Consider the following 16,548-nt stretch of genomic DNA (forward strand, 5'->3'; position numbering starts at 1 on the left):
CCTGATGCAATTTTCTCAACGTCACATGAAGGTAATTGTACTTGGAAAGTAGATTCTAAGAGGTGTTGACGGTTGCAGACAGAAGCAGGAACATCTACAAGTAGAAAGGGGATCAGAATTAAGATAGTGGATGTGGCCATGCAATTGAAGCCCTATCCTCTTTTTCATGTGTTGTGTGTGTATATATATCTAGAGTTAGTGTGTGTGTGTGTGTGTGTGTGTGTGTTGCATGTGTGTGTTTCCATTTGATCTCAATGTGGTGAACTTCCACTCCCAGGTAAATACCATCTGAGGAAAAATCTGGAACAAAAATGTTGAAGTAAGGATAATTCATTTATAGTCTTTTCCAGATTTGTAGAGTTTTCATTTCAATTTCCATTTTGTCTTCTGTCTATTTTACTGCTTGTTTAGTTCTTATACAGTATGACTGATTTTTCATTAATTCTCTTTTTTTAAAACACTTCCAGGAAGTTTATCATGAAAAGGATATAAAAAACTTTTGGAAAAAAGCCAATAATATAATTAAAACTATAAAAATTGTTGGACCTGAAGAAAATCTGAGTCAAGCTGATGCCAGGAACATGGGAATGTAATTTAATTTTAATTATTTATCCTTCAAGTGCATATATTAGAAAAAAATCACAATGTATTGATCTTGATTAGAGGTTTTTAATTCACATGAATATATAAAAAAGAATTGTTTTAATTAAATATCTCAGTTATGTGTTTATACACACTTTCTCTTTGTGGGATTGCTTAATAGTTAGGGTTTAATAGGTTTTTCAGTTGGGTGGAGAAATATATTGAAACAGAGCAGATGGTGTAGATTATTCATCAGCCTGTCTGTTAACTTCATTATTTTCAGTTTATTTTAACAAATTTCTTTACTAACTTTTAATACAAGGTTCCAAAGCAGCTATTTTTTAAATTCAATATTCAGCAATAATATTCAAACAAGAAACAAAAATGAAGCAAAAAATTCAAAAGGTCAATAAAATAGCAGAAAAGTTTCCAGTAAAAATAGAGAATCAATAAGACATGAAATAAATCATTCATCAAAAATCCAAGATTATAAAGCTGTCTTGATCTGCCCTGAAAAGCTATTAAAGTCGACACAAGCTCAGTATATCTGGAAAGAGAGTTTCAGATCTTCTTTCCCACCATAAAAAAGCATTATTGCCAAAGGTGTCATAAGTATTTTTTCGTGGAGGTATTATAATGAACATCCTTGCTTAGGTACATGCAAGAAGTCACCATAGTATAGATGCTTTGAGTCTCCACCATTTTTTCCTGTCCCAAAGCTCAGAGATTTAATTTTGAGACCCGAAAAGCTGTTTGAAGTGATAGCAGAAGGGGGAAACTTCCACATCTGGATGAGGTAGCTTTTTCTTCTCAGGAACTGAACTGTATTCCAGAATTGCCTCTGTATAATGGCCAATGTACATGGCAATTCCAAAGAATTTTCCTGATGGGAATTATGCATGTTGAATTAATTTTTCACATTCAATTTGGGATCTGAAGTTCTAGTCCCTGGAAGGAAAAAGCACCTTGCAGGATCGTGGGCGTGTTCTCTACCTTGTCTGTTAATAAATACAACTGTTTATGTTGTGGAAGGGAAGATGTTGATAATGGGATTTTGAATGCCTCTAAAGATCTCTCTTTCTCTTTGTGCATGTATAAAATTTATATATAAAAAACAAATATAGGTGGAATTGGATATCTTACATGTAATTTTGTTAATTCAGTGCAACATGCTCAGTTAAATTCTGCACAATTCCTACCACCTGTACTCTATTTCTCTAGGTCTAGACCATGTTAGGAAACAGGAGGAGTCATTAGGAGTCTTGGAAAGTAGCTTAATGCAGTTAGGGTGTAGTTACAGAATTCTGAAAGCCTGTCAAAGCCCCTCTCTACTTCAGCTTATACCAAACGCAATCAAGGAGTTGCTTTGACTTTTTCACACTTTTTACTTTCCCAAGATTGAAATCTCTTTGTAAGGGCTCCACATTCTCCTGACATTCCATCACCGCCAAGAAGAGATCTAATGCAGAGGCAATGTTGTTTGAGTCATTTTCCCATTTCAAAAGTTGGATAGCTTATTCATAAGATTACTGGGAAGGTCATCTGAATAATTCTTGCAGACAGTTGTGAAATTCACCTCTGACCATATTCTGCTTCACTGTCAGACCCATGAGAAACCACAGTGCTTTTACTTCTGAACACTTCTTTTGCAGAATGCTGGGAATACTTTATCCAGCCTATGACTTTTAAACAGCTGGTTCTTTTTTCACTGAATCATCTCACTAACTCAGCCATTTTTTTCTGAACAATTATTTAACTATTTTTTAAAAAATTAGTTTAACTTGTTATACTATTAAAGCTGCCAGATAAAGTTCTTAAATTTCTGGGCTTCATACATGCATACCTACAGCTATTATGAGCAATTTGGATGTTGGCCTGTTTATAAATACTAATGGCTTTGCTGTCTATTCTGTTTTTCAAGGGATATCTGTCGGCAGAATAAAGGGTGTGACTACTATTTCAGCATTGATGCAGATGTTATTTTAACAAATCCAAATACCCTGAGGCTTCTTATAGAACAAAATAGGTATGTTTAATATGGGGGAAAATGTTTGGGTTTAGAGAACATTATTACATCTAATCTCAATTTCTCATTTAGATTTATCTAATAATTCTTTGAAATAGCTTTATTTTAGAAGAAGATGCAGTGTGTGTTAGAGAAAATAATACTACCATTATCTTGTGTCAACATTCAGTTCTCAGTTCCCTAGGATCACTAGTAGGTATAGTATATTTCCATCTCAGGAATTTTTTCAGGAAGTTTGTTCAAAAGCCATTTATTCAGCTTTTGAATTTGAAAAGAAATTGCTTCAAAATATAAGACTCGATTTCATTACATGGCAATGAACAGTTAACAGCAACCATTAATCCATCTCAGCCAGCACTGTCTACTCCCTAGCATTTTGGTAGATCTTTCTGCCTGTTCTAGCTTTTCAGTGCAAATGCCAGAGGTAATATCTGAGGTCTTATACAGTGCATGCAAAGCATGTATTTAGCTCTCAGTTATGGGCTCCCAAAGTTGCTGTGTTTCAGCTATTTCTTTGTTGCTGTGATGTTTATAAATCTTTGGGTATAAATCCAGGACAAGCCTGTGTACCATACAGAATTACCAGTTTTCTCTGGGCAGCTAATTGATGGTGCCTGGAAAAGATGCTTGAATCCCGTGTGACAATCAGAATACATTCATACTGGTACCTTATAAATGTCAGCATTTATTTATTTGTTTGTTTGTTTGTTTGTTTATATTTATTGGCCACCCAACGCCAGTCTGCTTCTGGGCAGCATACAAAACTAGAAAAAACATAAAAGCAGCTAAAAATGTTAAATAAGACAGCCCAGACTAAAATAGTCTAATAAACAACAAAATAAAAAAACAAAACAAGGCCCATTAAACAAATAATAAACATCAACCCCAGGCCTGGGTCCAAAGCCAGGTTTTCAAAGCTTTCTGGAACCTAAGAGAGATGGTGCTGTCCTTATCTCTGGGGGGGGATGCTGTTCCACAGGGTGGGGGCCGCAACAGAGAAGGCACACTTCCTAGGTTCCACAAGATGCAATGTTTAATGGAGGGGACCTGGAGCACACCCACTCTGCACTGGGTGGGAAGAAACAAATAGAGATAAGTGGTCTGTCAGATATCCAGGCCCTGTGCCATACAGGCTTTATAGGTAACAACCAGTTCCTTATATTGTACTCAGAAGCCAACTGGCAGCTAATGTAGCCTGCACAGCCATGGTGACACATGGGCACACGGACAGGCGCCCTTTACTGCTCGCGCCACTGCATTTTGAACCAGCTGTAGCTTCTGGGTGGTCTTCAAGGGCAGCCGCATGTAGAGTGCATTCCAGTAATTCAATCATGAGGTGACCAGGGCATGAGTGACTATTATGCTGTACTATTAATACTATTATGTTAGCCTTCATTGTTAACTTCCAACCCAGTCATGTTTCTTACTACTATTGTTTACAGAAAGATTATTGCACCTCTTGTAATGCGTCATGGGAAGCTGTGGTCTAACTTTTGGGGTGCATTAAGTCCTGATGGATATTATGCTCGATCTGAAGACTACATAGATATTGTCCAGGGAAACAGAATGTAAGTTAGCCTTACGCTGCAAAGCTAACCATTTTTTAGTTTTCTGGTTATCCAGTATGAACAGTTTTAATAAACTTGTTAAATTTATGTTGCATTTTTCTTTACTGAAGGCTTGAAACATGAAGAAAAAAAAAATTCAATTAGGGATGTGCCAAATATTTCAATTTCATATTAAGTTTGAAACACCCCATTTTGGGTATGAAATGGCCCCTTTTCAAGCATTTCAGAAATGTCTTGATCGTTCCCTAAAATGCCCAGAACAACCTAGTTCACACTTGGACCTGCTTCTCACAATCAAAATGGGCTGTTTGGATTTGGATCACATCAAAATATTTTGCACGCTACCTTCATATCGTGTCTGTTACAGGATGTGATATCTAGGAAATCTCAGCCCTTCTCCTTGCCTAGTTGTGGTTGTTTATTTCACAGTTACCACATTTTGTGGAGGCTATGGCAAATGGTCACTGAATACATTTTTTAGGAATACTCATGTAAATCGTGCAAAGTGAATTGTTAGCACTGTGCTTTTTTAAACTGTAAATTGTCATTGATTTTAATTATAAGCTGTTTTAAAAAGTATAATTGGGTGACAAAGTTTAAAAGTTAAATGTTCTTTATATATAGATATCAATTACTCAATTATGAATATTTATTTTATTGAAATAAAATAATTTGTGTTTTCCTTGATTGTTGAATTTTATAAAATTGTTTTTGTGTGAAGCAATACACTGGGATGTAGAACAAATTACAGTTCCTTATGGAAATTAATTTCAACATTATTCACAGTGTGCATTTCATTTTCAGATATTCCACAAGAAACTGATTTCCTTGGAAATAGGGCAGTGTTCTGTAAAATTCAGCAATGCAAAGTTACTTTGTGGGGTTCTTTCAAAGCAGAGTAACAACCATGAAAATGATTGTGTTCCTATCATAGTTTTAGTCCAGTTCATTGATGAGCTAAGTATAGCAAACAAATTACTCTCCTAATTCAGTATATATATATCTGTGCAGTTATTGAGAGTAAAGACAACCTTCAAATAAGAAGTTGAAATTGAGGTTTGCAAGCTTGTAAAATTTATGAATGATATTGGCTGTGCTGAAATAATAAACTGAACTCTGTTTGATGGAGTTCATATGGCCCTAATAACTATACATATAAGTTTCATCAATTATAGTTTCTTATATTGTCCAAACTATAGTTAACACTTTGGAAAAAGTCAGGAAAGTAATCACTCAGGAAACTGCTTAAATTCTTGGTGTGTTCCAAAGCTTTTAACTATGGTTTCCCACTTCATGCTAAATAAGAAAGTATAGTTAAAGTTTGACGGTATTTTCTCACTCAAGTTAAGAGAAAAGTAATGGAACTGTGAACCAAAACTTTGCCCAACTGCCTGAATATTTCCATTCCATTCCATCTGCCATTTCTTCCATAGAGGTGTATGGAATGTCCCTTACGTGGCTAACATATACTTGATCAAAGGACAGACTCTCAGATCTGAGATGAAGGAGAGAAATTGTTTTGCCCGTGAAAAGCTGGATCCTGATATGACTGTGTGCAGGAATGCCCGGGAAATGGTAAGATGCATGTGAAGCTCCATGTTGGTTGTTACCCTTTTTTCCTTTTCATAAAAGAAAGTACTAGCCAATTTTTTGTGTTTTTGTTCAACTTGGCAGCCATTTAATTCACATTTTTATGTGTTCTTAAACATTTGTAACTAATGTAAGCTGCCTAGTTTCGAATGCAAAATTATTTTTTAACATATCTAGTCAAACGCCCATTCCATGTGGTATTTATAGTATAGATATTTGCCATTTTATAAATTGATCTTAGTATTAGATAAATGAAAGACCCCAAATGCTATACATTATATATATACATATTAGTACATTATTGGATTGTACTAATGTCCCAGTGTTGCAGTTTAGAATTGCCTTTAATTTTGTGATTGTAAAGCTGATTAAATTTTATTGGACAATAGCAATAATGCTGTTAATAGTATTGAATGGATGATAATATATAAGATCACATATGAATATCACTGGAATATAACTGTAAATCTGTAATTTGTACTGATATTTACATTAGTTCCAGAGCAGAAACATATGACAGCTATTTCCAGGCAATGTAGCATTGAAAAATAATTTTGCTGAATTGAACAAGAAAAGCTGGCAAGTATTAAAGTTTATTCCCTCCTTTAACAAGGCATGATTTTCTTTTATTCATATTGATTCTACAGCATATCCCAGTCAATATTATCTTGTTCTCAACCTTTCTGGCATCAGTTGTTACAGTCTGTGCTTGCCATGTACTCATGTTCATTAAATCTAATTTGACTTCATGGCTCATGAAAAAGAAGAAGAAGAAAACACCCTTTTTCTTATTCTTGTGCTGTGGCTCAGCCCTGGCCTTTTTTTTTTTTTTTGCTTTTATTTGCAGTACATAAAGAGCTGGCAGATCAAGCTTTTAACCCATACGTGAAAAGCTTTGCTTGAAGCTGCATGTTGTTTGTAAAAACTCTTTACCAGCTTTTGATTAAAGACTGTTGTTTATCTAACATGGCAGCGGAAACCCTAATACAGCTCTAACAATGTGAAAGAGAGCAACGAAAGGTCAACTGATGTGGTGCTTCTCCTCCTTCATTTTAGACCATACAGAGGGAAAAAGACTCCCCTTCTGTGGAGGCATTCCATATGCTCAGCCCCCCAAAGGTCTCACATTTTTTAATCATTTATTACAATATAATGGATATCCTTTTTTTTGTCTTCAGCTTTTAGGCCCATGTCTACAGCTTTTACAAACTTCGTCTGTCCTTAGATATCATGTAAAGCAGGGGAAGGCATTAAAGCAGGAGCTGTACTTAGTAGTGTTGCTTTTTAAAAACTGAGTTGAGGTCGGTAGGTGGGTAGGGCAAGGATGGATTATCCATATGGAGGGCACAGGGATTTGCAAAGGGTTACTAAATGTTGGAGTAGGTAGACTTTTTTTCCCCTGTGTTAAAGTTACGACATGCTCTGTAGGGTTGTTTAAATGTGTTAGGAAAGGCAGTCAAGAAATGCAGTTTGCAGAAAGGGAATTTGGAAGACGCTTGCCACTCTGGAGCTATAGGCTGCCAAACAGCGTTGTTAACGGATATGATCCAAACAATCAACAAAACTAAATGATGGAAAGAAAGCACTTAATACTACTGTTTACATAGTGATATATTAGCTAGCCTTATGGACATGCCTTGATAGTTCCTTTCTGGTGCTAATAAAACGGTGATGAAGGTGGTGGTGGCGATGATGATGATGGGCTACTGCTGTAACTTCCAGCATTAGGCTGTAAGCTGTTTGCAGTTCCCATCAGCCCTAGTTAGTTCTTAATGAGAAATGTTGTAATCCAATTTAGGCATGGTGTACTAGAACTGGCTTGCACTGCTTACAAGAAACGATTGCTAACTTTTCTGGCCTTTTACAAGCTGGTTGAGAGCAGAGCTGAGCAAGGATGACTAGCACGCTGATCAGCTGTTCCACAGCTAGCAACACAGTGCAGCCTGGGAAATGGAGCCAGCAGAGTCAGTTCTTAAACGCTCACCAGCACACCACTGAACTCAGGGTGCTATTTGTGGAACATGCAAGTTAATGGATTTTTGAACCAAGTTTTTTGCTTTTCAAATGCTCTCGGAAACTTTATTGCACTAAATGGCTAAAACTACAAAACACTACAATATGGAAATCATTTTTGTTTTGTATGATTTGTATCTTTACAAAACCTTTTAAAATAACCACATTTAGTAGCATTATTGCCAAAAGTTTAAAATATATGTGTGGCTCCCTTTTCTCTACTACCAACAGTGTAAATGATTCTAAATTTTAGATTCACTAGGTTTTTCATTTTTTCTAATTTTTGTTTCATACCATTCCTTAAAACGTTGTTTTTAATGTATACAATTCCATAAATATTTCTAATAGTGTACTCATTCTTCTATGTACAGTTTTTCAAAAGTTACCATTTTTGTTAATATTTTATTAATATATAAAATTCTGGACTAATATTTTTCTAATAATAAATTTTCACATATGTTTTTGATTAGAGAACAGATCTGTGAAGTTTAGAAAGGTGTTCAGATATAATTGTAATATAATTACAAATTGGTTCAGGAAGTACAAATTATATATTAAAATTCAAACCAAAGCATTTGCTCACCCAGCTGAATTTCCTAGTGATAGAAGTAAAACTATATCTTTAAAATCATGCATTTTAAGTCATTGTTCTAGTAACAGCAGATGTAGGTTATTATACTCCGTTATAGTGCAGTTTCAGTTATAACATTCCATTGGACTTTGCTTAATTTTTTTATTGAGGCTAATATCTTCATATATATCACTTTTATCTGCTGTTTGAAATGCTAAATTTGTCACTTTGTTAATGAATATGAAACCACACCATATTGCATGAGAGTGATTCTCATTTTTAGCCTATAGAGTTAGTGGCAAGATGTTAAATTTTAAATTAACATGAACTTGAATGTATGCACAATTTTAAAAATTCAAAATAAAAATTCAAATAGCTATCAGGAACAAAATGCAGTTTAATGGTTTTGTATAGTTATAACTGGGTGTAATTCATTGTTGTTGTTTTTTATGTTGAAGCTAAATTACCCAATCATTCTTGTCTGTTCCAAGTTTTGAATCCAGAAACCTGTTTTTCCATAAGAACTTTCTTCCTGAATCTTGTGAGATAAATTGAGGCTCTTTTATGCTATAATAACAAAGAACGCTTGTAGTTTTCTTTCATTTCTGTGAGACATAGTCTCATTCTTTTAAATACACCCACTGTCAGAAGCATGTGTTACCACTGTGTTTTCCAGTTCTATGATAATGCAACCCCATCAGAAGTAATGGAACATAAAACTGGACAGTGGTGTGGTGTATTTTTGTAGCAGAAAGGTACAACAAAGTATTATTGTTTTTCATTGCAAATACTTGGTACACATGGCCTGTACACATATTAGAATCCATGTTTTCTCACTTCCTAAGGGGAGTCAGTTTACAGTTTAACTCATTTAATTCCCATCAAATAAGTTTATACAGAGGGTTGGCTGACTTAAACAAGAGGCTGAAGGACAACAGTTTTGGATAGCAAGTCTTGAACAATCAAAAGACGGATCAAAGGGAAGAATATAGAGTGAGCTTGTGAATATGGATAGGTTAAATTATATAATTAATTCATGATGATAATTATGTTAAATTATATGGGATAGCAAGTCTTGAACAATCAAATGACCGATCAAAGGGAAGGATATAGAGTGATCTTATGAACATGGATAGGTTAAATTATATAATTAATTCATAATTATAATTATGTTAAATTATATGGGATAGCAAGTCTTGAACAATCAAAAGACTGATCAAAGAGAAGATTATAGAATGATATTGTGAACACAGATAAGTTAAATTACAGTCTGGGTCTCTTGATTTCAGTGAACTTGGTCTGGATGTAGCTGATAGTTTCTTCAATGTTTTAAAAAGATTAAATATAGTCACTAACATAGTTTTTTTCCCCCCTCCCTGGTAATAGGGGATCTTTATGTACCTCAGTAACAGACATGAATTTGGGCGACTTTTATCAACTGCTAACTACAATACTTCTCACTACAACAATGATCTCTGGCAGATCTTTGAGAATCCTATGGTATGTATTGAACTATGAATTGAAATTGTTTTCAGACTTAGTTTGTGTGTGTCATATCTTACTTGGTGAGTGTATTATACCTGACTATCCATATTCAGTGTGAAAAATTATTGGATGCTTTAAACATTGAAAAACATTAAAAATAATTCATGTTTTATCTTTTTTTTTTTAAACTACATTTTGCAGGATTGGAAGGAAACCTACATAAATGCCAACTATTCAAAAATCTTTACTGAAAGTATAGTAGAACAGGTAATTAGAAATTCCCCTCAATGAAAATATTACAATGTGATATTCTTAATTTACTGATATTTAAAGAATATTCTCATGACACTTTATATATTCATTGTTGTACATTTTCTCTGTGGTTTTTCTTCTGGTTCTTAACAAACTTTTTGTAAAGGGGAAAATGCATAGTTGTAGATGGCTTTAGGGAAAACTTTGATTCATAATCCTGTCCCCACCTCCCAAATCTGGCCTTGTAAGTCCCATATCAAGCCCCATCCAGCCTTGGTCTCTCTTTCTCAGTGGAGAGTGATAGAAAAGTGTCCCTGAATTGTGAGATCTGGGGAGAGAAAAAGCTTCAAGAACAGCACTTCATTCCATGATATGGTCTGGTTTGTTGGAAATGCAACCACATTTGAATTACATATGTTACATGGGAGTCTGTATTTGTACATAAGTTTGTATTATACGTTCAGAGAGTCTTGTGGTTTTTCAGGGAAACCAAGTGGAAACATTTTGTCATTTGATCTGTGCTCCAGTTACCAAAATATAGTTGGTCTGAATTTAGGGAAATTGATGTATATGTTTCCTTCCTTCTGCCTCCAAAGTAAAGCAGAAAGCACATTTCTGTTGCTGTTCAGATTGCTGCTAACAAACAATATGACCCTCACAAGACAATCTGACCCTAAGGCCAGAAAAGCGTCACCCTGAGAACTTACATAAGAGGTGTGGATGTTGTTTTCTAACATGGTAATAAGACTCTGCGCTCTTTGAAGGGGAGCTTTGCTTTGGCAAAAAAAAAAAAAAGAGCAAAGACTTCTTCAAAGCTACTTTGCAAACTTCCATGGCCCCCTTGCTTCTAACTAAGAAGCAGCTATGTTGCTTTGCACTGCTCCACACTCCTTCTCAGCTTTTCCCGGCAGAGCTGGGACATGGGACAGCACTGACAAATGTGTTTCCAGGCTAGGTGGCTTAAGCGAATGCTGCAGCAGTCAGAGGAGTGCTGGCTGAAGCTATCCACCCTGGAGCCAGCTCAGTAAGCCCTGAAGGTCTTTCAGGCAGGGTAGCTTCAGCAAACATTGCAGTTAAGGTGCAATGTGTGTGGAAGCCACACATCCTGGAAGCATTTTGGCCAATATCAGGAGGGGGATATTAAAAAAAAACACCTTCTTTCACAGCATGCAGAAAAAAGTGAAGTGTCTGTGTCTGTATATCAAGATGTTCAAAGCAGCTGTATGAGCCCAGGAAAAGATGCAGCTGCTTTTGTGTTTCAAAGACCAATGTTTCATATGGATTCCCATGTGTTGTAAATCATTTCTTTCCAAATATTTACACAGCTCAAATATGAAGTCACCAGGGTTACCTCTTATAGTGGCCCAGCTTTGAAGGGCTGGTTCAGATTATTGGAACTGCTGGTCTCACAGACTTAATTCAAATTCTTGAGAAGAAAAACTTCTTTTCCTCAAATATAAGAAGGCCAGAAAGATTGGTGCACACTACATATTTGTGGGCATGTGAGAGGAAACTACTTCATACAGGCAGACCCAAGCCACCACTGAAATGGTCTCTCCTTTCAGATAATTATAGATTTCACCTAAGAGCAATTATATAGCTGGTCAAGTGCATTACATAGTATTATCTGTGCAAAACTACTTTATTAAGCCCACAATCTAAAGGACAAGAAATGGCATATGCTTTTTAATTACAGGAGAGAGCTGGTAGATAGTTGTAAATCATAAATCCCTTCCGTTCTACTCAGAGATTTAGAGAAAATATGTGTGGCTGCTTTGTCAAACAATACATGGAGTGCCAAATGCTAATCTATTGTAATGTATATGCATTTTATTTCTAACTTATAGCCATGCCCAGATGTATTTTGGTTCCCCATATTTTCTGAAATAGCCTGCAATGAACTAGTAGAGGAAATGGAACACTTTGGCCAGTGGTCCGGTGGAAAACATCATGTAAGCACCATTCACGGACACTTTTAAAACTTATTTCTAGTTTTAATAGAAGTTTATTTCTATTTATATCAGCATAATACTGATATAAGGTGAGTAAAATCAAGGTAAGTGATAGCTAATGCTGGTTGGGTTAGTGCATGTCTTTAGGGGAGATCCCACTGGATTTGCATACCCAGTAATAGCCAGTAGGTTCACTACTACAGCCCATAACCAAAGGCCAGAGGGGAAGTGGAAAACTTCTCTCAAGGTCTGTGATACTGGAGGGGATCAGACATGTGTCTTGGGTTTTAAGGGGGGGTGCTGCAATCTTTGACTGTAAGCTTAATAGTTATTCATAAAGATTATGATTATCATTCATAAAATATTTTAGTAGCAATATATATGCTTTGCATGGAGAAGATCCCAAGTTTAATCCCTGACTGAAGAACTCCTCTCTGAAGTCCTGGAGGTCTCACAGTCTCTGTAGACAATGCCGAGTGAGATATTTTGACTCTATAAGGCTGTGCCACTCGTATAATCATATAAGGGTTCCACTCCATTCTGATTATGTCTTCATAAACTTCATACCAAGTTTGTATAGCAACACACAAGGACATACCATAAAAGTTAATAAAGAAAAAATACTTCCTTCATAAAGGAAGTTAGTACATTTATTAAATGTGTGATTAATGATATAAAAACTCTTGAAGCAGTTGACAGTTTCACTATGAAGGTATATTTACAATTGAATGTATTGAACTTGTTATATGGGCTATCAAACTCTCTTGATGATTTACAATAAATGTGTCTGCATTAACTATCAGCAAGATGAATGGAAAATTGTTTTGCTTCCTCTACCGATATAGAAAGCAACTGCCATTTGGTTGTATGAACTGAACTATACTCCAGATAAAGCAGTCTTTTGTGTCCAGATATTGGAGTATGTTAAGAGTTAATACCTACAAAGATCCATATTGCTTTATTTACAGCTGGTCTAATAAAAGATATTAATCATTTCATATCAAATATGCTACATTGCCTCTTGTTTTAGGATAGCCGCATTTCTGGAGGCTATGAAAATGTTCCAACGGATGACATCCACATGAAGCAGATTGGCCTGGAAAATGTGTGGTTGCATTTTATCAGAGAATTCATAGCACCTGTAACACTAAAAGTATTTGCTGGCTACTATACAAAGGCAAGTTAAATTTTAAAAAGTGGTTTAGTAGAGCATAGTTCAAACACTTCTCTTTCATTTGGTACAGCTTAAGCTAATTTATTAATAATTTATAGCTGATCTTTAATGAAAAATTGATTTGTGCCTTGCTACTGAATTATCCTGAGGCTTTGGAGTCCTTAGATGCAGAGAGTGATATCCCTGGACATGTTCCCCTTTGCCCAGTCCCTCTGCCACTGGAAGCATCTGAGCATGCGAGTGATCCATTGGCGGCTGCATTGGAATGATTGTGGACCTTATTCATGCCTCCTCTGCATTTACCCATCCTTTTCTTCTGCAAAAGGCAAATTAATCATGCTCCAAAGCACAAGCTAAACAACAATAATATTACGAAGTTATTCTTAATAGATATTTAAATTAAATAATAATGCTCTACGTGGCTTAGGCTGTTGCTATTACTCATAAATAATAATTGCAATAATCTTAGGAGTAATAATAATATAACAGATACCAACCTGCAGTGTTCGCATTAAAAAAAAAAAGATGAAGGAAGTAGGGAAGTGCAAATCAAGGAGATAAGTAAACTGGAATACATCATCCAAGGGAGGGAATAATCACACCCCAACATCATCAGTGTTTCAGGGGGACTGCTCAATTGATTAATTCCCTCATGACAACTTATGCCTTTTAAGTAATTTAGGCATTTTCTTTTCCAGGGCCATGCTTTGTTGAATTTTGTTGTGAAATACACTACTGACAGACAGCGGTCTCTCAGACCTCACCATGACTCATCTACATTTACCATCAACATTGCCCTTAATAAAGTAGGAGAAGATTTCCAAGTAAGTTTGGGATGCATTCAGGAAACTGACATTGTTCTTTCAGCCTCTCACTCCCACACAAATATTTCTAGGATATCTGCTTGGAAGATTGAAGAAACTGGTACAGCACTCAGAAATGTTGATTCTGGACTAGGCTTTTGTAAAGCATTAGAATATACACTGCAGTACAGAGACTGAATGCCCAACCATGTAATTATGTTAAGTGTTCAAATAATAAGTTATATGGCTGATAAAGGTGTCCAAGGATGAAAACAGTACTGTTGACAGGACCTGATTTTCTTGAAGTGCTACTTTAAGGAATAAATGGATAACACTCCCCAAAAGGTTATGGCCAAATGGACTGCTTCCCGCACAGTTCTTTTTCACCTTTAGCTTAGCATCAGGTGGTACCTCTCAAGTGAACAGCTTTAGCCATTCATTCATTTGTGTATATGCAGCTGCTTTCCTTTGGGGATCAAAAGAGGGTATGTCCTCATTTTATCCCTACAACAACAGTCCTGAGAGATAAGTTGGCTGATTGTTAATGACTGGCTCAGAGTCACCCAGTGTGCTGGATGAAACTGCAGGGTCTCCCTCATATGTGTCAAACACCATTAGGTTGCACTTAATCTCTTTTCAAACCTGGGTTTCAACTGATTTGGCGGGGTGGAGGTGGGGGTTTAGAGTTCTAACCCAAGAGAATGACAAATACTAATCCTGGGAAGGCTGAATTGATAGTATTTAGATTAGAAAGCAACACTGGATGAAATCTGTATATCATCTCATTTTCATGCAAGGGAAATGTTAACATCATGTAGAGTTAGAGTATCTTTCAACCAAACCTACAGCTGTCCCAAATTAACACACTTGTCTCAGAATGCAATGGTAACATCAATCATTTTTGTCTCATTCAGAACACTTTACATTGGAGAGGATTCTGTTTTTATTGACTTCTGTGTGATTACTTAAAGACTTTGATTTAAGATGTTATTTTTGACTTCTTATAGGGAGGTGGATGTAAATTTCTGAGATACAACTGCTCAATTGAATCACCTAGAAAAGGATGGAGTTTCATGCATCCAGGAAGACTTACTCATTTACATGAAGGACTTCCAATTTTGAAAGGAACAAGATATATTGCAGTATCATTTATTGACCCTTAAGTTTATTTCCTTGGCCATTCAGAGACAACAAACAACAAACTTTTATTTATAATTCTTCTCTCAGAAGACAGTGACAAGAGAAGCTTCTTCTAGACAGCTGCTTTACTTTGGGCTAAGATATTGAGAGAAACAGACAGACAGCCAAATACTATAAACATCTGCTTTGAGCCTTGAAATGCAAATAAAAAAATAAAATAAAATAATTTACCTCTCTGTTTTAAAGGAGTGGAAAGTCCTTGATGTGGACACTCTATAAAAGTTTTAATATGGGTTTTTCATTTGGTAACTGTCTAAATATCAAGCTGCATGTCTTGATTTAAACAAAAAAAAGAATAATTATGCACATTATTCTTAGGATTAAGTTCATTATAGATAAAAGCAAAGCATTGGCCCAAAAATTGTGCCTGGTTTATTCACAGACTCTAAAGTGCCTTAAAAGAATTAAAAAAAAAAAAAGTCTTGACTTGAAAATGTTTTTGCTTACCATGTGTCCTTTGATTAGACTGAGCTTTTCTAAAAGTAAATTTTTTGCACAAACTCCAGGCTTGACAGTAGAAGCCCTCATTTTGAGACAACTTTAGAATGCCAAGTAACCTCAGAACCCAAATTCTCTACTCTTTCATAAAACTACTTGAATTTTGTATCAGGATACCAAAAAGTTGAAGTTGCTCTTCAGAAAAAAAATCAGGCTTTTGACTTGCCTTTGTTTTTTAAGGGAGCAGTTTTAAATATTTCTGCTGTGCCTACTGTTTGTAATTTAAAAGTTACACTTGAAAAAAAATGCTGAAATCATAAATCTGAGGTGCTGAAGTACACATATTTTGAGGTAAATAAACAAGATTTAAAATGTTTTTAGTGTGTCTGTTTTTTTTTAATATATACACACATACATATACCTACAGCAGATGGTTTGTTTTTTTTAAAAAAATTGAGTTTTAAGTAAAGTTTTATTTTTCAATAATTAATCATTATTTTTCAACAGAAATGTTTGTTTCAACCATTCTAGGATGCTTATGGAATTTCATTATACTGAACTTATATGGATAAATTAGTTTTACAAAGAACAATCCTGCTTCATAGTGAGTATAGGAGTTTTTGATGATTCAGCAACATATTTCGGTTTATTCTGAGACTGCTCAAGGAGTTTATTATTGTTCAATGAATAACATAGTTATGCCTATAGTTCAGACATAAAATCATAGTGTATGTATTAATGCATTTCTGTATTTAAATAAGAAAAACCTCAACAATACCAAATGGCTATTGTATGAAATTTCCCCCTCACCCAAAGCTTTTAAGCAAAATTTAGCAAATGCACATCAATATCAATGCCTGAGAAAACAAAGAGGTAAACTCTTCAAAGAGATGG

At 35.3% G+C, this 16,548-nt stretch overlaps 1 protein-coding gene across 2 annotated transcripts in view; it reads left to right on the forward strand.

Moving 5' to 3' along the window:
* Positions 1-16,030, forward strand: part of PLOD2 (procollagen-lysine,2-oxoglutarate 5-dioxygenase 2) — a 62,334-nt gene extending 46,304 nt beyond the window's left edge. The window contains exons 10-20 of one of the 2 annotated variants that reach the window (XM_088131851.1): positions 468-589; positions 2,504-2,608; positions 4,051-4,176; positions 5,610-5,751; positions 6,823-6,885; positions 9,737-9,850; positions 10,037-10,102; positions 11,935-12,039; positions 13,070-13,216; positions 13,912-14,037; positions 15,024-16,030. In XM_088131851.1, coding sequence (XP_087987977.1) covers positions 468-589; positions 2,504-2,608; positions 4,051-4,176; positions 5,610-5,751; positions 6,823-6,885; positions 9,737-9,850; positions 10,037-10,102; positions 11,935-12,039; positions 13,070-13,216; positions 13,912-14,037; positions 15,024-15,179 — 1,272 coding nt within the window. In that variant the 3' untranslated portion in view covers positions 15,180-16,030. The remainder of the gene's footprint in view (positions 1-467; positions 590-2,503; positions 2,609-4,050; positions 4,177-5,609; positions 5,752-6,822; positions 6,886-9,736; positions 9,851-10,036; positions 10,103-11,934; positions 12,040-13,069; positions 13,217-13,911; positions 14,038-15,023) is intronic. The other variant, XM_088131853.1, reaches the window with a different exon arrangement.
* The last annotated feature ends 518 nt before the right edge of the window (positions 16,031-16,548 follow it).

Source organism: Python bivittatus, unplaced genomic scaffold (genome assembly GCF_059951505.1).
Source record: "Python bivittatus isolate LINGU-HERP-01145 unplaced genomic scaffold, Pbiv_v1 ctg000980_np1212, whole genome shotgun sequence".
NCBI classification, from domain to species: domain Eukaryota; kingdom Metazoa; phylum Chordata; class Lepidosauria; order Squamata; family Pythonidae; genus Python; species Python bivittatus.